This window comes from Suncus etruscus, chromosome 6 (genome assembly GCF_024139225.1).
Source record: "Suncus etruscus isolate mSunEtr1 chromosome 6, mSunEtr1.pri.cur, whole genome shotgun sequence".
Taxonomy (NCBI): domain Eukaryota; kingdom Metazoa; phylum Chordata; class Mammalia; order Eulipotyphla; family Soricidae; genus Suncus; species Suncus etruscus.
The window spans coordinates 67,174,631-67,196,790 of record NC_064853.1 but is presented as its reverse complement, the minus strand read 5'-3'; the positions used below and the strand labels follow the sequence as shown (position 1 = coordinate 67,196,790).

Sequence of the window (22,160 nt, the reverse complement as noted above, 5' to 3'; positions counted from 1 at the left end):
TTTATTAATTCACATGGCGACCCTGCTTCAGATCAGCTCACCCAGGTTGGAAATACAGTGTGGTGAGTTATTTTACATCTGGCGCTCAAACAGGGACCCAGCAACCCAAGAAGATCCCAAGAATGGTGAGTGACTTTAGCAGAGGGTAGTTAATCACCTTGACAGCCCACTCGAGCTAGTCTGAATATGCTGTATCATTCGTATTTCATTGAACATCAGCATACATGGTCCCCCTTCTGACTGGCTTCATGTTGCTCTAGTCTATCTACTTGCATTTCTTCTTTATGACTGTACATGCCATGCTCCCTACAAATTCTTCCATGCGCATGCCCCCAAAAGAGAGGGGTGCCTTCCAGTGGTGATGAGTTCTCAATCTAAAGGCCTTCCCAGGGCTGATGATATAATGTTCACTACTGGCACTACACCCAAGAGATTCCCATCTCCCAAGGATGATGCCTTGACAGAGTCTAACACATTTTCAGACACTAAAATTTGGCTCAACCATACTCCAAGCATGAAGTCAAGTGGACAAGCCAGTGCTGGCAATTCTAGTCCTGGGTACTGTCAAATGGTTCCGTGTCCAGAATAATTATGGATTTATCAACAGAAAGGACAGCAAAGAGATATCTTTGTTCACTGGACAGCTATTGGGGAGACTGTGGAGTTTGATATTGTGAATGGAGGAGTACAAAAGCTGTGAATATATCTGGACCTGGCAGCATGCCAGTAAAAGTGTCTCCTATGCTTCCAATGGACAGAGATTCTGCCAATTCATCCCCCAACCTAGCTTAGCTGTCCCACCACCCATGGTGGCAGAGGCCCCTTCAGGTGGGACAGAACCAGGTAGAAAGGGAGAGAGCTGAAGACTTTGGGCAGCGTCCCAGAAGCTGACACCTTTCTTCTACTGAAAACCCTTTGTTCGAGGAACTTGGCCCCCAACCTGCAACAACTTATTAAAGTTACTGATGGGGTAAAATCCAAAGAGACAACCCCACTGGAGGGGGACCAAGCAAGGAGATGAGCAGGTTCCCCCACCCAGATTCCAGCCCAGGTACTAAAGGCCTTTCTATCCCAGGTGACCTCAGCAGCCTATCACATAAGGTGAAGATGGAGAAACAAAGCCCAGCTGGAGCTCAATCGAGAAGCTGCTTTCAGAAACTCCTATATCTGGGTCACCTCCAAAAATTAACTTTCCTCTAGGTTACTCTCTTGATCCTATTTGCATCGGTCACTGTATTGCAAGTTAAACTGTGTGTTCTACTTGTATAGATCTTAATACTTTTTTCCTTTTTTTTGGGGGGGGGGTCACACCAGTGGCACTCAGGAGTTACTCCTGGATCTGCACTCAGAAATTGTTCCTGGCAGACATGGGGAACCATATCGGATGCCGGGATTCAAACCATATCAGTCCTGAATTGGCTGCGTGGAAAGCAAATGCCCTACCGCTGTGCTATCTCTCTGGCCCCAATAGTTTGTTCTAGGCCCCAATGAAAACAGATAATTATGCATCCAACTCTAGTGGTTTAATGTTAGTTTGCACAGTTCTGGGGAAATGCATAATGTTGTTGGATCTTTAATGGTTTTTGGGTATCCTAGTGAAAGTTTCCCAATTGCTGTAATGCTTGATTGTATATATTATTTAGCAACTTATTCTCAAATTAAGTATATTTGCATGTTCTAAAGTTTTTGTCCACAGATGTCTGTAGAAAAGGAACTTGGATACTATAGATTCTTATTAAAGTGATCCTTTTGGGGGCCAGAGAGATAGCATGGAGGTAAGGTGTGTGCCTTGCATGCAGAAGGACGCTGGTTCAAGTCCCGGCATCCCATATGGTCCCCAAGCCTGCCAGGAGTGATTTCTGAGCACAGAGCCAGGAGTAACCCCTGAGCGCTGCCGGGTGTGATCCAAAATCCAAAAAAAGAAAAGTGTTCCTTTTAAGAATATTTTAGCAAACTTATTTTCAAATTATGTATCTGTTGAAATGTTCTGATGATTTTGTTTAGAAGAGTTTATGGAAAAAACTTGAACAGAAAAGCGTGAATTGTTGGAACACCTTGCCTTTACCCAAAACAAAGGCATTCCCCAGCTTCTTTCCTTTGATCTCTCCCTTGGCATCTAACAGTAGATTGGTTTATTGGTACTTTTATCTCTCACTTGACCCTCCCCTACCTGAGGAGATTTGAACTGGTAAATAAAGAGAGGTTTCAGTTTGACAGCCTGAAGAAAGGAGAAATCATAAGGCAAGAAGCCACCTGACTCCATGACATTTAGTTCTGTCCTTTTTTTACCACCACCAAAGCACCTGATATCATTTGGCCCCAGCCCCTATCCTTTCATATTTATTTTTCTCCTCCTCCACTCCCTCCACTCAATTTCTTTTTACTTTCTATACTCTGGGACCAAAGGAGTTTGAGACAACTCCCATTTACACCATTGCATTTCTTCATGCAGTTATTCTAAATATCACATATAAGTGATATCATTCTGTATCTTTCTGGCTTATTTCGTTTAACATAATATCTTCCAGTTCCATCTATGTTGCAACAAACTGCATGATTATATCAATCCTTACAGCTATGTAGTATTCCATTATATAAAAGTACACCTTCAAAAGTGGGATTGCTGGGTCATATAGCAGATAATTTTGAGTTTAGTGAGAACCCTCCATACTGTTTTCCATAGTGATTAGACCAGGCAGCATTCCTACCAGCAATGTATGTGAATTCCTTTCACACCACAGCCCTGACAACACAGATTGTTCCCAGTATTTTTTTATTTTATTTTATTTATTTTTTTTTTTTTGGTTTTTGGGCCACACCCAGCAGTGCTAGGGGTTACTCCTGGCTGTCTGTTCAAAAATAGCTCCTGGCAGGCACGGGGGACCATATGGGAACAGGGATTCAAACCACCTTAGGTCCTGGATCGGCTGCTTGCAAGGCAAACACTGCTGTGCTATCTCTCCGGGCCCATTCCCAGTATTTTTATATGTGCCATCCTCACTGGTGTAAGATGATGTCTCATTGTTGTCTTGATTTGGAATTCCCTAATGATAAGTGAAGATGAACATTTTTTCATGTGCATGATGGCCATCTGTTGCTTTTCCTCAGAAGTGCCTATTCACTTCCTCTTCCCATTTTTTTGATGGATTTTTTAGCTTCTGTGGAGTTAACCTTTGTGAGTGCATTGTATATCCTATATATCAAACCTTTACCTGACGTGTTGAGTGCAAATATTTTCTCCCATTCAGTTATCTACCTTCTAATTTTAGCTTGTGTTTCTTTTGTCATACAGAAACTTTTTTAATTTGATGTGGTCCTATTTACTCAGATTTGATTTTATAGTGCTTGCCATTGGCATTTTATCATCAAAGACTTCTTTGAGGTCTAAGTTCTGCCTATGTTTTACTCAATGAACTTTATTGAATACAGGTCAGCTTTGTGCAAGTTAAGCACCCTACCTGCTGTAGTATCACTCTGGCCCCATCAAGATTATTCTTTAATTGGTTACAAACAGCTTATATTGCTTTTTGGGGGGAAGGGTCACATCCGGCAGTGCCCAGGGGTCACTCCTGGCTCTACGCTCAGAAATCGCTCCTGGCAGGCTCGGGGGACCATATGGGATGCCGAGATTCGAACCACCATCCTTCTGCATGCAAGGTAAATGCCCTACCTCCATGCTATCTCTTCGACCCCATTATTTTTTGAGGGGGGAAACAACTTACATTGCTTTAAAGCAACAAGTCTTCTAAATTAAATGTTTTATATAATGTAATAGACACAGTCCCTCTTTTATTTTAGGTATGATTATCAAGCTTTTTTTTGGTCCCCAAAAGGAAAAAAACAGAAATGTCATACATACCACTCCAATTTTTAGCCATCTTGAACATATTTGCAGCTCTGGTATACATTTCACAAGCCTCTTCTATTCTTGTATTTCCTCTGAAGAAAATATCAAAATGAGGTTTGGATCTACTATGTCATTCTTATCTCCACATTCCTAATCCACCTTCCCTCAAACAAAAAAAATTTAATGAGCACTTATTATGTGCTAAGCAATCATCTTAACAGCTGCTCAAGTGATAGTATCCCCTTTTTCCAAATAAGAAAACCTAGGCACACAAGTATAAGGAAGCCTACCATCATCAAGCAAGGATACCAACAGAACTGAACTAATACAGGTCAGGCTGACCCCTGAGCCTGCATCAATAATAAGTCTTTTCTTTTCTTTCTTTTTTTTTTTTTTTTTTTGGTTTTTTGGGCCACACCCGGCAGTGCTCAGGGGTTACTCCTGGCTGTCTGCTCAGAAATAGCTCCTGACAGGCACGGGGGACCATATGGGACACCGGGACTCGAACCAACCACCTTTGGTCCTGGATCGGCTGCTTGCAAGGCAAACACCGCTGTGCTATCTCTCCGGGCCCAATAATAAGTCTTTTATATGAATGAAACCTGAAGGTTTACATCAATATGAGAAGTTAGACAACATTAGGGTGGGGTGGCTGGATGGGAGTGTGCTGTGGGTTAATGTGGTGCTTGAATAAAACCTCTGGTTAGCCAATTTAATTAAGGCAGAGACACCTTAACTATCCGTCTAGTCCAAGAAGTCCATCTTTAAAAAATATTAAATTCTGAAGGATAAAGAAATCTTTACCCTGTTAATTTCAGAGTATGATAATACATGTATTCAAACATATAAAGAAAAAGTATGAGGGCTGAAATGGTGGCGCAAGAAGTAGGGTGTTTGCCTTGCACATGCTAACCTAGGACGGACCGAGGTTCAATCTCCTGGTGTCCCAAATGGTCCTCCGAACCAGGAGCGATATCTGAGCATGTAGCCAAGAGTCACCCCTGAGCATCACCGGGTGGCCCAAAATCAAAAAAAAATAAATAAATAAAAATGTTCTACGACAGTATTCAATATAAATTGTGCCCCACCAAAATGAAAACCAAAGAAGTGATCAACTAAATAATGAATAAAGTACAAACATACATAATGAGATCTTTTTAAACAATAAAACGTAATGAAGAGGAGCCAGAGCAATAGCACAGCAGGGAGGGTATTTGCCTGACATGCAGCCAACCGAGGTTGGAAACTCCACATCCCATATGGTCTCCCAAGCCTGTCTGCAATGATTTTTGAGTGCAGCTGCTCTTAAGCACCGCTGGGTATGGCCTCAAAACCAAAAAAAAAAAAAAAAAAATGAAGTTGGGGCCAGAACAACAGAACAGCAGCTAGAGCAGCCAATTCAGGTTCAATCCTTAGCACCACAAATGGTTCCAAGTGATCCACAAGGAGTGATCCCTGAGCACAGGGACAGGGTTAAGGTCAGAGCACAGCCAGATATTCTCGCAAATTTTTCTTTTTTCTTTCTTTCCTTTTTTTTTTTTTGTTTTTTTTTTTGGGGGGGAGGGGGGTTGGCTACACCCAGTGATGCTCAGGGGTCACTCCTGGCTATGAGAGCTCAGAAATCATTCCTGTCTTGGGGGACCATATGGGACTCCAGGGGATCAAACCGAGACCCATTCCAGGCTAGTGCTGGCAAGTCAGATACCTTACCGCTCCAGCCCCTCCCAAATTTTTCTTAAATATAAACAAATAAATTAAAAGGAATGAGTTGATTATATCAATATATTACAACACAGATGAGCTTTGAATGCATTACTTTAAGAAGTTAGTCACAAGCACATAGTGTATTCCTGGTGTATGAAAGTTTTAGAATTGGGAAATTTACAGAAACATACCATATTTTCCGGTGTATAAGACGACTTTTGAAACAAAAAAAAGTCAACCGAAAATCGGGGGGCGTCTTACACGCCGAGTATATCCCGAAAAATGCCGCTAAACGAAACAACAACAACAAAAAATCAGGCTGCCGAGTTTCCAAATCTCTTTCTTGGGGGCTCCCAAACAGTACTCAGGAGATCTGGGGGCCACTTCTGGCAAAACCCAGCTAACCATGTTGGTGGTTCAGTGCTAGGGTCCGAGGATGGGGTGTTGTTTGGTTCATGTAGTGGGGAGATTAACTGAGGCCACCAGGGAATTGCCAGAAAAGGTGCCTATGATAAGGGACCAATCACTGCAAGGCTGCTCGGACCGCCTCTCTAACTCAGCCAATCCAAGAAGGCTTTTGATGCATGCAAATTAGACAATGTTCTGGACCCAAATCTACACTGTAAAAAAACCTGCTCAGATTGGCCAGAGTCAGAGAGGTAGTCTATTACAGTATAACCTTTGAACCTTTGCTTGTTGTGATTGGCTCACTGTGGTATATACAATTGCAGCACAGAATGTTCTGTCTGATACAGCAAATATGTTTTAACTGCAAAATTAGGGGGTCGTCTTATACGCCGGAAAATACGGTAGTTGTCTAGATCTAGAAGTACTAGAGAAATAACTAGTGGGGGCAGGGAAATTTCATTTTCTTTTGGAGGTGATAAAAATGTCCTCAATTGTGATAGTTTCATAGATTTGCTAAAAAATAAAATAAAAAACTACTACTGACCAAAAAAAAAAAAATCTCAACAAAGCTATACAATCTCTCCCCAAAAACAAAACATAATTCTTTTAAATCTTTTTGACTTTATGGGTAATACCCAGTGGTGTTCAACTCCCATTTCTGTATCCAAGGATCACTACTGGTAGAGACTGGGAAACCGTAGAGATGCTGTGAACTGAACCTGTGCCAGTCACATGAAAGGCAAGTGCCTTACCTATGTTTGATGGCTATGTCACCCCAGGAATGACAAATGGCAAGGGCACTCCAAAAATAAAATGTCAGAATTAAGTAAAACTTTTTCTCATCCACACATTCACATTCCTTTTTCTCTGTTTCAGATCTACATACATGTGTGTGTGCATGAATGTGCACACACGCTTACACACAAACACACACACACGTTCACGCAGAACTAATTTCCCCAATGGAAAATTCCTATCATGAGAAAGTTTTTGATTTTAGCCACAGACCCTGGGAGCTAAGAAAGGATTGCCACTTTATTATATCTTGCTTTTCTAAAGCATACCAAGAATCTCGAACTGTAATTATAGTGTGATCATTCTCACTAAGGGATTGTACATAAAACTAGCTTAATTAAAAAGTACTTTATCCTATTATTTTCAGAGACAGATTCAACTAGGAATAGAACACCTACATTATGCCAGGTTTTTATACTAGTATTTCTACATATGTATTGTCTCTTTCATTATCAACTTTAAAAGACACTAAAATGATCTGGAGGTCAATGACTAGGTTCAAGGTCATCCAGTCAAGATCAGTGATCTTTAAAAAAATATTAAAGGAACCCTGTCCCACCTCTCTGAAAATAAACACCAGAGTGTTCTCTCTTTACAAGCACTAAGGAAATTCCTTTCTAATAAACCAAACGTTAAAACTTCCCTAAAATGTGTATTATTTCAAAATGCCCATTTGATATGAAAAAACTAATTTGTATAGGTTTAAAGGACAAATATAGAATTCATATTAAAATAATCAAACTATCATTCAGAGCCCCTTAAATTTAGATCCTTAAAAACAAGAAACAAGAATCTGTGAGGGGACATTACAAAATGGACAATTTAAGCACATGGTATTGTTATTAAGAAAGGTAAACTTACTCACTTTTGGCATCACAGTACCATGATAATGCTTTCTCCATCAAGAACACAAACTGTGATTTGCCTATGTAAGAACTACCACCATCATCAGGCAACCCTGATTAGAGTCCCTTTCCCTCAATTTTAGAAGTAAAACTGGATTTCTCATGTTCTCCATCATTCTTATTCAAAAAAAGCATTTCACTGAAATGAGTATGTAATCATAAAATACTAAGGGAAAAAAGTTCTTATTCACAAGGAAAGTCAGAATACTGAAGATCAGACTAGTCATTCACCTTCAGGGCAACAAAAAAGATACTCACACCCAAAATCTTCCTGCAAGAAATGGTTCAGTTCCACACTGAATCTCAAAAAGACCATGATACTACTGAATCTTGTTCACTGACTATTGAACAGTTCTGCCTAAAAATTCTGGGGACTTCTCAGAATAGACTTCTCAGCTGGGGCAGATTCCAGCTCTCTGTCTGATGTCACAATAGCCCCCAGTGACATCAAACACCCTCTGGCATAGAAACAGCCCAGCTCCACAACCAAATCTCATCAAGCTGCCTAGCCACCAAATAGTTTCAGCTCTATAGGTCCTGGAATATGCAGCCACATAAGCTGCACAATGCCTCCAAATTTCATAGTATTAAAATTTTCGATAGGACTACAAAAATTCTGATGGAAAAGTTGACAGAACACCTAAACTCAATGAGCAAAAATAATATACATCAAAAGTTCAACTAGTCCAAACAAGCCTGTTAAGTCCTCAGACAATGACTGACTTTAGTAATACCACTGTGAGATATAACAACATAAACTGACTTTTACTAATTTTTTTTAGCAATTTTAACAAGCACTATGAAGTCAATTTGTGCTTGCAAGGGGGCCAAGCTTCAGTGGTAGGTGTGAAACTAGGGACACTGGTAGACAGCAGGTCACCCTAGTGATGTGAAACAATGACTGAAAGCCTAAAAATGTGTAACTTGGTAAATCAGTGTTATAAAATATACAAAAAGAAATAGAAAATTGGTCATTAATTTCAAAGAACACAAATGCCATCTTACATGCAGATAAGTCACTGATCTTTTAAGAACCAATTTGACTCAAAGAAGCTAGTCTTCATTTTTTTCTCATTCTTTTTTTTTTTTGGTTTTTGGGTCACACCCGGCGGTGCTCAGGGGTTACTCCTGTCTGTCTGCTCAGAAATAGCTCCTGGCAGGCACAGGGAACCATATGGGACACCAGGATTCGAACCAACCACCTTTGGTCCTGGATCGGCTGCTTGCAAGGCAAACGCCGTTGTGCTATCTCTCCGGGCCCTTTTTTTCTCATTCTTAACCAGCACTATTTGAGAGCATTGTAAAAGACTGGCAACTATCATGCATGATCTTTAAACCATGGGTGGGAGGAGGGAAGTGTTAAAAGTAGAATCTGTGGAACTAATGACAGATACATTGCAAGATGTACTCAATAGAAAAGGTGACAACCACTCAGCATTGTCACTGAGCTGTTTCTAAAATAACCAGATCTTAGAGTGAAAAGTCATAGTGACAATGACAGTGATATGATGATCTGAAAGCTGAATGAGAAACAAAATAATGTATGTAATGCTGCTCTATGAACAAAAATAGAGGTTTTAGAGGTTTTATGAAGACTCACTTGTCATCATAAAATATTTGGCCATTAGTGACTTGCTCTACTTCAGCTTTGTTTACCCTCAATTGGAAGCTCACTAAGGTGGGAAATAAAAATGTTAGTGTCTAATCCTAAAACAGTCAAAAAGCATAATGACCAGGTTCCTTTTATGGATACAGAAACAGAGGGTAGTAAGACTCAACTGGTATCAGCACCAGCCCAGGACCCCCTTCTAGAAAAAAGTTCCAGAAGGAAAAAAAGTTGTGATATTGTCAAGAACATGGACACTAAAAGTTACACACTCTTCCTCTTTGATGCCATTGCAACAGAAGCTTAGGTCTGTATAAAGCTCCCCATGGGGGCATAGAAAACCTATGAAACCAACTCTGCAAAGGCCAAGTTGGGTGCTTCCTCATTGTAGAGGGATAGCCTATAACTCCAACTGAGATAAGTACTCTCAGTTCTCCCCTTGGAGAAGCTTGCATTCTCTCTTGAATGTGTCCTCTCTTTTGTTTTTCCTTCCCCCTCATAACATCCAAATAAAACATTTACTTCACTATTCGTTTCTTGAAATTTTTCTGTGAAGAAAAGGATTAAGTTCCTGAAAAGCCTGGGTAGAATTTAAGATGGCTTTATTTATTTTTTTATTTATTTTTTTTTTTTGGTTTTTGGGCCACACCCGTTTGACGCTCAGGGGTTACTCCTGGCTATGTGCTCAGAAATCGCCCCTGGCTTGGGGGGACCATATGGGACGCCGGGGGATCGAACCGCGGTCCTTCCTTGGCTAGCGCTTGCAAGGCAGACACCTTACCTCCAGCGCCACCTACCTGGCCCCAGATGGTTTTATTTTTAAGACTGACTTTTCTGTTTTTCAAAGAGCAATTTACTAGCTCTAGTCTAGGTTCCACCAAGAAATCAGGAAGTAGGCCTGAGCAATTATACCACAGGTAGAGAGCTTGCCTTGCACACAGCAGACCTGGGTTCAATCTCCAGCATTCCATATGGTCCCCGGAGCACCACCAAGAGTGATTCCTGGTGTGCCTCCCCTCATCTCAGGGAAAAAAAAAAGTAATCAAGTAGCAGGGATCACTTCCTACACCAGTAGAGCATATGGAACTCAAATATGGTTTGAAAACTGCCTCATTGAGGGCTGGTGAGATACAAGATCTAGACACATCGCTGACTATTATCAGTCCTAGATTGATCACTTGGTTACTTCCTAGGTGACCAAGGTGGGTAAAAGGGTAAGAGGGTCTCCCTTCTGGAGTTGCCATCTCACTTGTTCCCCAATGACACCTTCCTATACAGAGACAGAAAATTTTGTTTGGTGGCACACCAATTCCTGTTTCTGTGCTCATGAATGGCCGCCTCCTACTGCTCAAGAGACAACAGGTGGTGCTAGGGATTCAAACCAGGATGAGTGAGATGCAGGGTACATGCCTATACTAGCTTTCTGGCCCTAGACTGGAAATATTGAGAAGTTAACATTGTTAAAAACATTAGCAAGGAATAGTAACTCAGAATGACTGTCACATAAAGCATAACTTGTCAAGAAATACCCTTATGTTTATGTGCATATAAAAATTAAACTTTTAAACTGAAACTCAGGGGCCAGAGAGATAAATAGTACTGGGGTTATAGAACTTGTCTTAATGCAATTAAAACACCACGCAATGCAGTGTTCAATGCATTGCATAGTCCCCCAGCATGGGCAGGAGTAGTCCCCAAGCACAACCAAGTAGCCGAATCCCACTCCACCAAAAGAAACATGGAGTTCAATATTCAAAAAAATAGTGGGACGTATGATTAGTATAATGTAATCATGGCTAAATACGTATTTATCCACATATCATCCAAAACACATTCAGCAACAGTTACCTTTAATCTATACTGAATGCGAAACTAGTTCAATTAAGTATTCTACTTAAATGTAAATGGAGAAGTAAATCTTGGGACAGATAGGGAGGTGCTGCCGGGTCCAAGCACCCTAGGTTCATGGACAGAGATAATAAGCAAAGAAAAGGAGCCTTGTGTGAAGAAATAAGGAGGCCTGGTGTAAAAACCCAGTGGGCCAGAGCAATGCAACTGAAGACTGGGAAATAATGTTTAGCCAGAGACAGAAAGAGGTCTGGTAATGAAAAGAAAAGTAAAGTAAAATATTCCCTTATTTCCAAAAAAAAAAAAAAAAGCATAAAGAAGTAGAGGTCCCATTAACCCTTACTCATGCCTCCAGGACACTTTCAGTAAGAAACTATATTCAAGAGGGCAACCAAAACAAGAAACCTGTGAAACACCCCCAAATACTTTGTCTTGCATTGTAGAAACAAGTGCAATTGTTCAGGGCCCCAGAAATTCTAAGACCTTAAACAGAATAAAAAGCAGCAGCAAAATAACATTACTATATAAGAAGCAAGAAAAAATTATAGCTGGAAATAATATATTCTCCACCCACATGACAAATAGTCCCATATGATTTAAACATTACTAAACAAATATCTGCAGATTTGAAACAATACCTTAAATCAGATATTTAAAAACTCAGATTTAAAGGAAGAGGCCAGAATAAGCCACCCCAACATTTCTCCCGTTGGGATAAGGATTATTATGATCCTTATGTTTTATGCATATGATCGTGACATATTGTAAATCACGGTGTCTAAAATAAAATGTTTAATAGTGTGGAAAAATATATGGTACATATATACATATGGCTATAAGAAAAGATGAAATCAAGCAATTTGATATCAAACTAAGTAAAGTCAGCAGAAAAGACAAGACAGAATAATGTCTCTCATGTGGGGAACATATAAAAGCATAGTAAGAGAGTAGCAAGTAGTCCCAAAGCAATAAAATCTGAGAACTGGTCTACAGGACCACTTATCAAGACAGTAAAAGGATGGGGGTAGGAAAGGGTGGAAGTGGTTTGGGGATCAAGAGGAGGAGGAAGTGGGGGAAGGAAAAACAACCCTACCTCAATAGTGGAGGAAAACAGGCACTAGGGTGGCAGATCTGGTGTTTGAATGTTGTATGCATAAAACTCTACCATTTTATAATGTTAATTTGTTACAATTTAATAATTGTAAATCACAGTAACTAAAATAAAATTAATTCACCAGGGGACAGAGAGATAGCACAGCGGTAGGGGGTTTGCCTTGCAAGCAGCCGACCCAGGGCCAATGGTGGTTCCCATATGGTCCCCCATGCCTGCCAGGAGTAATTTCTGAGCAGAGAGCCAGGAGTAACCCCTGAGCGCTGCCGGGTGTGGTGCCCCCCAAAAAACTATTCACCAGATTATTTTAATACAGTGTCAGGATTAAAAATTAGTAATTTTGGCTAATTGTCTACAACCCAGCAATTTGGACAAATTAAATCTAGAAACTCACTATTCTCAATCCTGTTTCCAAATTAAAAAAAAAAATGTTAAAGAACACACACACACCCCAAAAAGAAAAAGGAACTGCCATTCTAGTACCACACAAGGTATAATTTGTTATGAATGTCTTCAAATAAGCTTAAATAAAATAAGATGAAATTTATGGAAATTGTATTATAACTCATTGGGAAATATTAGTTGTTAGAAGACATGAAAGATTCAGGCATAAGTCTCACAATAAAGATCTTATCAAAATCAGTCTCTGATAAGAGAATATCCTCCCTCTTCTCAAGTTCACATGGACTATTTATAAAATCTAATATATTAGGTGGCAAAGAAAGCATTAATGATGCTTTATTATGATAATAATAATAAACTAACACTAGAAATTAGTGATATACAAAAATACACTTGTCACAATACCCCAAAAAATTCAGTTAAAAGTAACTAAAAATGAAAATAAGGACCTACAAAATACAACTATTCACATAATTTTAAAGAAAGTCCCATACATAAATATTTACAACTATGTAATTAATACAATGGAAACAGTGAACTATCATCTCTCAACCCTCCCCCAAAGACATGGGAGGGGTACAAAAGAATACAGTAACAGTAAAGGCAAAATTTACTCTTTACTTAAATCAGAAAACATTAAAATAATGAAAACGAATAAATTAAAGTATTTGATTTACAGAAAAAATATTAACAATGAGGTCCAAAATATGGCTCAGCAGTAAAAGCACTTGCCCCAAATTTGAAGCCCCAAATTTGCTCACATATACCAAAAACTACTCACATATACCAAGAACTGTCCAATGTCCCTGCTATTTGGGATTTATGGTGCTGAAACTATGTGCAATTTCCCACTTATGTCAGATGGACGTCAGCAATGCAATTAAAGACAAGCACCACAGCCAGAAGTGCAATCTCCAGTAAGCAGAAGGCAACCTCAAAGAGCCCTACAACCTGACTATTCATAAGAACCACAGCTCCAGCTCAGGGACAGAGCCATAGTGGGGTGCTTGCTTTGCATGCAGCTGAACTAAATTCAATTCTCAGCATCCCAGATAGTCCCCTGAACTCATAAGGAGTGTGCCCTGAGCTCAGTCAGGAGTAAGCCCTGAGCAGTGTGGCACAAAAACAAAAAACAAAAGAGAAAGACAACTTGGGACCAGAAAGAGAATATACAGATTAGTATTAACGATACCATAATTAAAGAACACATAAAGTTACAGGAATTCCAGTTCACCTTGCAGACAAGTTAGGCCAAATGGAAAAAGAAAAAAGGGGGAGGGGGATGGAGAGATAGTACAGTGGGTAAAGTGTTGCCTTTCAAGCAGGTGACCCATGTTCAAACACTAGCATCCCCATATAGTCACCAGAGCACTAATCCCTGAGCGTGAGGCAGGAGTAAGCCCTGAACACTACCAGTTGTGGCTCCTCCCTGCAAGCAAAACTGAGAATAAACAAAAAACCCCAGTGCAAGTATTAACATTTATATATTCTTTCTTTTTACCAATATTGAACAAGCACCAAAACATGCTGGGTAAAGTATTGGACAACTAAACATTCTGACTCCTTAGGAGCTAGTCACACACCACAGCAGGTCCTTTCAAACAACTCTGCACCTCAGGGGTTCAAAAGAATGAGAAAACAGGGTGAACACCATAACCTAGTAAAGGGTTATCATTTGGTATACAAACTGTAACATGACCCTAAAATTAGCAGTCAAATGATTATAATTAACAGCAGCCTAGCTCTGTGTGATTTAATAAGCTTTCTAACACTATTCAACCCTTAAAACTCTGAAATGAAGATTCTGTTCCTCTTCCCACTTGAAAGCTAAAATAGCCAGAGCTACACCGATGATTCATTTAGCTTTATTTTGTTTTGTTTTTCTGTTGGGGGTGGAGGTGCTTCTCATGACTTACTCCTGATTTTGCACTCAGGAATACTTCTGGCAGAGCTTGGGGGACCATCTGTGGTCCTAGGTATTGTAACCGGGTCAGCGCTGTGCAAGGTAAGCACTCTACCCATTAAGCTATCACTTCAGCCCAGTATGATTTATTTAAACAGAGGCATTATAATATTTGTACAACTTTTCAGAGTATGTTATTACATTTATTAATGTAATAAATATATTATTAAATTTGTTATTAAATTTAACATTTATAAAATATAAAAATAACCAACATGTATTACTCTTTTTTTTTTTTTTTTTGGTTTTTGATTTTTGGGTAACACCCGGCAGCACTCAGGGGTTACTCCTGGCTCTATGCTCAGAAATTGCCCCCTGGCAGGCACAGGGGACCATATGGGATGCCGGGATTCGAACCACAGTCCTTCTGCATATAAGACAAACGCCTTACTGCTATGCTATCTCTCCAGCCCGTATTACTCTATTTTTACCATTGTAAGTCAAATACTATGCCACCCATCTTTAAGAAAAATTAAGGCTAAAAAAAAAAAAAGAAAGAAAGAAAAAGAAGAAGAAAAGAAAAACTAAAGCTAGTAATTTTAAGTTTCTTCTGCATTTGAGTATGTCTGGGTACTGGGAGCCATCAAGGCAATACCCAGCAGTGCTGGGTGCAAGGATATTCAGTGCCCAAAATCATTTCAGGAACTCCTGTGTGCCAGGCATGTACTAGAATCCTCTGAGGCATCTTCACAACTCCAGATCTGAACTAAGAAAAAAAATTGAAATTCTTTATAAACACAATTACATTTTTGCTCTAGATTAGCAAAACTTAAGTACAATCTTTGTGAACAGAGTTAAGAATAATGACGAGAGACAGAGTATAGAAAGTAAGGTACTTGCCTTACAAAATCAAACTAGGTTGATCCCTGGTCACACTTGGACCCCAATCTCCAACAGAAGTGATTACTGAGCACAAAGTCAGGAGCCCTGAGCACAACCTACTGTGGCCCTCTCCTCCAAAAAAAAAAAAAAAATGAGTGGCCAGAGAAATAGCACAAGTATAGCACTTGCCTTGCACATGACTAACCTGGCTTTGATCTGACATTCCTGAGCACCACCAGGAATGATCCCTGAGTGCAGAGCCAGGAATCCTTGAGCTCTGTATGGCCCCAAAACAAAAATCAAAGCAAAAAAGTTGTGATAAGTGTACACAATAGTATTATTCAGTTATGAGAAATGATGAAATGCAGTTTGCTACTACTTGGATGAAACTGGAGGGGGTCAAGCAAAAGTAAAGTGAATCAGAAAGTAAAGAATAGGGGAGGGAGCATCCCTCAGCATCCCATATGGTCCCCCAAGCCAGGAGCGATTTCTGAGCACATAGCCAGGAGTAACCCCTGAGTGTCACCGGGTGTGGCAAAAAAAAAAAAAAGAAAGTAAAGGATAAATCTCAGATAATCTTCGCTCATATTCTGAATGTATTAAAAAACAAATAAATAAAGGGGTTAGGCAATCCCCAATGGAAACAAATCATGAGGCAGAATTGAAGAGAAATAAAAATGGGGGGTAGGGGTAGGAGGGTGACCCTGGGATAATGTGAAGTTATCTGGAAACACTGATAGAGGGACTGATAGAGTGATCTGCAATTATAAAACAGTGAACTTTAATTGTATTATAAACTATGCTACCTCAATTAAAAAATATTTTGGGAGCCCACCAGGAGTAACTGGCAGGTGTGGCCAAAAACAAACAAACAAAAAAATGGGGTAGGTGAATATTCAAAAGCAGAAGACTATTAACTATTGCAGAACAGCCTCCCCCTATCATTCTTAAATGGTCACTTTCGTCGATGTGCACTGTGCAAATTCTCACTAATCTGGTCTCCTAGAACAAGCCCAGAGGATCATAAGAGAAGTCTTTGCAATTGAAAACCATTTCAATTGGCAAATTGGTCCAACATAAAATCCTAACAGCAGTTCACTAAGATTATTAAAATCAGAATGTGAATTGATGAGGACACATCTATACAAACAATAAAGCACAACTTAGAGGGGTGGTATTTTTTTGTTCGTTTATTTGTTTGGGGGCCACACCTGGTGATGCTCTGGGGTTACTCCTGCGCTCAGAAGTCTCTCCTGGCTTGGGGGACCATATGGGGTGCTGGGGGATTGACGAACCTCGGTCCATCCTAGGTTAGCACTTGCAAGGCAGACGTCTTACCGCTAGCAGCCCTGTGATAGACAAGCCTTTCAGGAGTATATTTTAATTTAATTCTGTAATTACAAAGACATAACCATTTAACTAGTAGTCAGCAGAAAAACAGTCTACAAACAAGACTGGTTTCGTGAGATAATCAGCAGCTCTTTTATTATAGTAAGGATGTGACAATTCTGCAGATAACTTTACCTTGTGACTTACACAGGAAGAAATATACAACTGACCTTATTTGACTGAAAACAACCACCCAAAAAAAAAGTGGTTTTTTTCTCATACTAATGATAATGCATTATTACCAAACATCTCTGAGTAAAAGAAGAGATGAACTAACTAGAGCACACTGTCACTGGCAACTAGGATTTCACAATAGAATGAGTTGGGAAATAGCTAAACATTTTAATTTTATTTGGGGGATAGAGGGGCTATAACCAGAGGTTCTCAGGGCTTACTCCTAGCAGGCTGAGAAGACTATACAGAGTACCAAGGATTAAATCCAGGTGGGCTAGGTGCAAGGCAAGAGCCTTACTGGCTGTACTATAACTCTAACCCATAAACATCATTTAATATCTAGATCATTGTTCCAATAGTATCACCTCTTTTTTCAGCCAAATACTGGTCAGTTCCTCAGTATGAGGGTTCCTATCTCCATGTGTGCTTTCAAAATTCAAGAGTCTGGCATGGACACTATAATTTATTTGTTTTATTTTTGTTTGTTTTGGAGCATACCCAGAAATGCTCTAGAATTACTTCTGACTCTGTACTTACGAATCACTCCTGGTGGGCTCAGGGGGACCTTAAAGAGAGTAGGAGATCAAACCTGGGTAGGCTGCATGCAAGCATATGCACCCTCTCTGATGTACTCTAGCTCCTCTACAATGTGATTTAATAAATACACTGTGATTTAAATAAAGAATAACATAGATGATAACAACTTAAATGGGAAAACTGTAAGGCTAAAGAAGGCAGCCAAAGTAGAATAACAAGCAAGTACTCCAGCCTAGGAGGGTGATGGCAGGATCACTGGATGCCAAATATGATGTAGGATCTAAATCTCAAAAAGCAATAAAATATCTGTATTCTCATCACAACTGGTAGAAATAAAAACTAAGGTTCATGGTTTCAAAATAATGATGTAACATTAAATTTCACATATTAAACCTCAAAGAATCCTGTGTACTCTTCTCTGATCTTTTCTTGAATCAGATATTACTGAAAAATAAGATTTCATTGTATAAATACAACTGATATGGCACTGATATACAACTGATATGAATATTTCATTAGAAGAACAATAATCAGTCCAAAAATCAAAAATCCTCTGTAGCTTTGAAATCCTAGACAAATTACTTAATCCGTCTGGTTCTCTGCTTTCTTTCATAAATAATTGGGTCTTACAATTTCTTTTTTTTTTTTTTTTGGATTTTGGTTTTTGGTTTCTGGTTTCTGGGTCACACCAAGCAGCACTCAGGGGCTACTCCTGGCTCTACACTCAGAAATCGCCTCTGGCAGGCTTGGGGTACCATATAGGATGCTGGGATTCGAACCACCATCCTTCTGCATGCAAGGCAAACACCCTACCTCCATGCTATCTCTCCGGCCCCAGGGTCTTACAATTTCAAAGAATATACTAATATTTCACAATCATTTACAATGGTTCTAAATGTTTACATACATTACATACAAACTAAGTCCTCACAAATTGTGAAATGTGTTATTATAACCCCAAATTTAGAGCAGAAAACAAGGCACAAAGGGGTTAAGTAACTTATCTCAGTAATCAAAGCTAAAATAAAGTGACTGGCAATATTCAGGTTAAACTTATGATTCAGTGATTTCTGTGCAAATTTGAGTGGGATGGTGAAGATGCAAGTTTTCCTATGTGGACTGCTAATCAATCGGTAATTACAGTCAATGAGAAAACTGGTTCTTTAAAAACAAAAAGCCTGGGCCCGGAGAGATAGCACAGCGGTGTTGCTTTGCAAGCAGCCGATCCAGGACCTAGGGTGGTTGGTTCAAATCTGGTGTCCCATATGGTCCCCCGTGCCTGCCAGGAGCTATTTTTGAGCAGACAGTCAGGAGTAACTCCTGAGCACCGCCGGGTGTAGCCCAAAAACCAAAAAAAAAAAAAAAAAAAAAAAAAAAAAGCCTGTAAGGCATAGGCAAATTAGTTCAGAAATTAATCCTGTGCATGAAATATATCCCCATATGTTTCAATCATAGAACCAGAAGTAGTAAACCCTGAGCACAGCTAGGTGTGACCCAAAACATATCAGATTCTCCAAAATACACTAACTTGGGGAGGGAAACCCACTAATATGAAAAGATAAGTGTACACCCACATTTACTGCAGGGCTATTTTTTATTACCGTATTTTCCGGCGTATAAGATGACTGGGTGTATAAGATGACCCCCTAATTTTGCGGTTAAAACATAGGTTTAGGCCTGTATTCACTGTATCAGACAGAACGTTCCTGTGCTGCAACTGTATGTACCACAGTGAGCCAATCACAACAAGCAAAGGGTCAAAGGTTATACTGTAATAGACTTCCTCTCTGACTCTGGCCAATCTAAGCAGGATTCTGACAGTTGTAGATTTGGGTCCAGAACATTGTCTAATTTGCATGCATCAAAAGCCTTCTTGATTTGGCTGAGTTAGAGAGGCGGTCCGAGCAGCCTTGCAGTGATTGGTCCCTTATCATAAACACCTTTCCTGGCAATTCCCTGGTGGCATCAGTTAATCTCCCCCACTACATGAACCAAACAACACCCCATCCTTGGACCCTAGCACTGAACCATCAACATGGTTAGCTGGGTTTTGCCAGATCTCCTGAGTACTGTTTGGGAGCCCCCAAGAAAGAGATTTGGAAACTCGGTGGCCTGATTTTTTTGTTTGTTTGTTTCATTTAGCGGCATATTGAAACATTTTTCGGGATATACTCGGTGTTTCGGTGACTTTTTTTGTTTCAAAAGTCGTTTTATACGCCGAAAAATATGGTAGCTAGTTCTGAAAGCAACCCAGTGAGGAATGAGTGAATAAACAAGATGTAATATACTAAACACAATGGATTACTTCTCAGCCATTAGAAAAGCTAAATCTTGCCATCATACTAAGATAAATAAGAGAGAAGGAAAAAGACAAGATAACCTCACTTATCTACAGTTTATAAAGGGCATGAAAGGCACTGTCCTATCAAAACAATCCTTTTGTTCATCAAAATAAAAACTTTCAGTTTTTGAAGAAGCATCTGTATTCACCCTCTACTATGAAATTGTAGTAGTGATGGTACACTTCATAGACTGAAAGAAACTTTATGAACTTAAGCTTTTTTAGATTCCAGTTACAGAACTGAGGAGATGTGAAAAGAAGTGAATGAGCTAAAAAGATTATGTAAAATGGACAAGTGGTGTAGCAATATTAACACTCTAGTGATGAGCATGATGTGATGGCATTTTATCACTGACAGACAAATATACTCTATAAATCATTAAAAAAACTTTTCAATCTATTCATTCTATTGAAATCTATTATCTATGACACTAAAATGAAACTGCAGAAAGTCAAAAAAAAAAAAACCCTCAAAATTCATTTAGGAATTTTGGTGGCTCAAGATTTGGTTTCATTTCACCAATACAATTTAATAACTCTTCACAAAAAAAAGGAGGACTCCTCTAAAACAAGCACAAAGTGCTGTAGTGTTTTCATAATCTGCCAATTAGATTTACTTTCAACAAGTAATCCATCACCTCCTTGCCTTCTGTCTAACGAGATACTTTATTTGAGTAGATTTGAAATGCGTGAATCAGAGAAAAGATGCAATTGTCAAACATTAGCATCAAGGATTAGCAGAACATCTTCTGTCCTAACTTTCAAGAAGGAAAGAAGTTAGAATTTTTGTTGTCCTTCTAAATTCCCTACCAAATGAAGAATTTAAAAACCAGTTGGGACAAATATCCTCTGAAAGGTTCTTGAAGCCATGAACTCTTATCTCTGCATGCTTGCATACCACAGTAATAGGAAATACTGAATTTAAATGCTTACTGGAGATGGAATTTCCAAAGCCGAAGTATTATCATGTAGGGACAAAATAAATAAATAAATAAATAAATAAATAAATAAATAAATAAATAAATAAATAAATAAATAAATAAATAAATAAATAAATAAAAGAAGTGCCAAGACAAGTAGCTTACACATAAACAGAAATGAAATGACACCTTAATAAACAATGGCAAAATAGGGACCATAGGTTCCTTCTCAAGAATATAAATACATGCTATGGGCCCTGAGGAGAGAAAATGTATCGCTTCCCAGAGATGGAAAAAAAAACACACACACACACACACAAGCGTCAAGAAAGTGAAATTTCTGCCTCCCTCCTTTTTAAATAGCTGAATCATTCACAGACTCAACAGCCCCAGAATTCTCCCCAAGAGCGTCCTGCGCACAGGCTCCGCTTCGGGTCAAGTCCCCCCATTAAAATGCAAAAAAAGGCTCTGACAGGGGTCTGTGCCTTCCATCCGGTGATGGAAACGTCAAATGCTGGAAGAAAAAAAAAACGGGTCCGTTTAGCCGGGGAGCACTCGTCAAAGTTGCCTGGGCTCCGGGCTAACGGGCCACCCCACTGCAGGCCTCACACCCAGCAGGGGTGAGGGTCCCGCGCCCGGCCTGCTCCCCCGGACCCCATCCCGAGGCGGCGACACCTCGATGGGTCACGCTGAGGCTGCAGGGGCCACCCAGCCCCGGGAGGTCGTCAGAGGCCCGGGGAGGAGCTGGAGGTGATGAGCAGAGATCTGAAGAGACCGCCGGGGTGGAGGGCATCGAGGCCGACTGACAGGAAGGTCTCCGGGGCCACCGCACCCCTGGGAGCGACGGGCGGCCTGGGGGGTTCCGAGGACGTCCCGGGAGGCGTGAAAAGGGGCTGCGGGAAGCACCCAGGTGGGTTGATGCAGGGCGGGGGACCGAGATTTCCCACCTCTCCGAAGCGCTCACCCAAAAAGCCCTCGAAGGAAAGAGTGCGAGGCCTTGACTCGCTTCTCGGCCTCCGCCATCAGCTGCACGGCCTCCCGCTCCTTGCCAGCGTTGTCCATGTTGCCCGCCGCCGCCGCCGCCACCAGCACAAACAGCACAGATGCTCTCAGGCGCCGTCCACGCCGTGGCTCGCGTCTCGCGGGTGGGGCGCGGGCCAGGCGCGCGCGCAAGGCCTCTCGGGAGTTGTAGTCTCTATGACCGTCCTGGTGAAGACCGCGACGAAAATATCAACTACAGTTCCCATCAGGCATCAGGAGAGAGCGGGTAAGAACCTAGCGGTCTCTAGAGCTCGTTCCCCGGGTCTCGAGGTTAGGGGCGTGGCCCTCTGTGGGCATCGTAGGCCAAGGTGAACTTTAATCCTTTGCAAGAGGGCAAGGAGAAGAAA

General features: G+C 40.4%; 1 protein-coding gene across 1 annotated transcript in view; it reads right to left on the bottom strand.

The window, feature by feature from the left end:
• Positions 1-21,897, bottom strand: part of NAPB (NSF attachment protein beta) — a 54,260-nt gene extending 32,363 nt beyond the window's left edge. The window contains exons 1-2 of the mRNA XM_049775255.1: positions 21,737-21,897; positions 3,860-3,939 (exon numbers count right to left, since the gene is read on the bottom strand). Coding sequence (XP_049631212.1) covers positions 3,860-3,939; positions 21,737-21,834 — 178 coding nt within the window. The 5' untranslated portion in view covers positions 21,835-21,897. The remainder of the gene's footprint in view (positions 1-3,859; positions 3,940-21,736) is intronic.
• Positions 21,898-22,160: the final 263 nt, after the last annotated feature.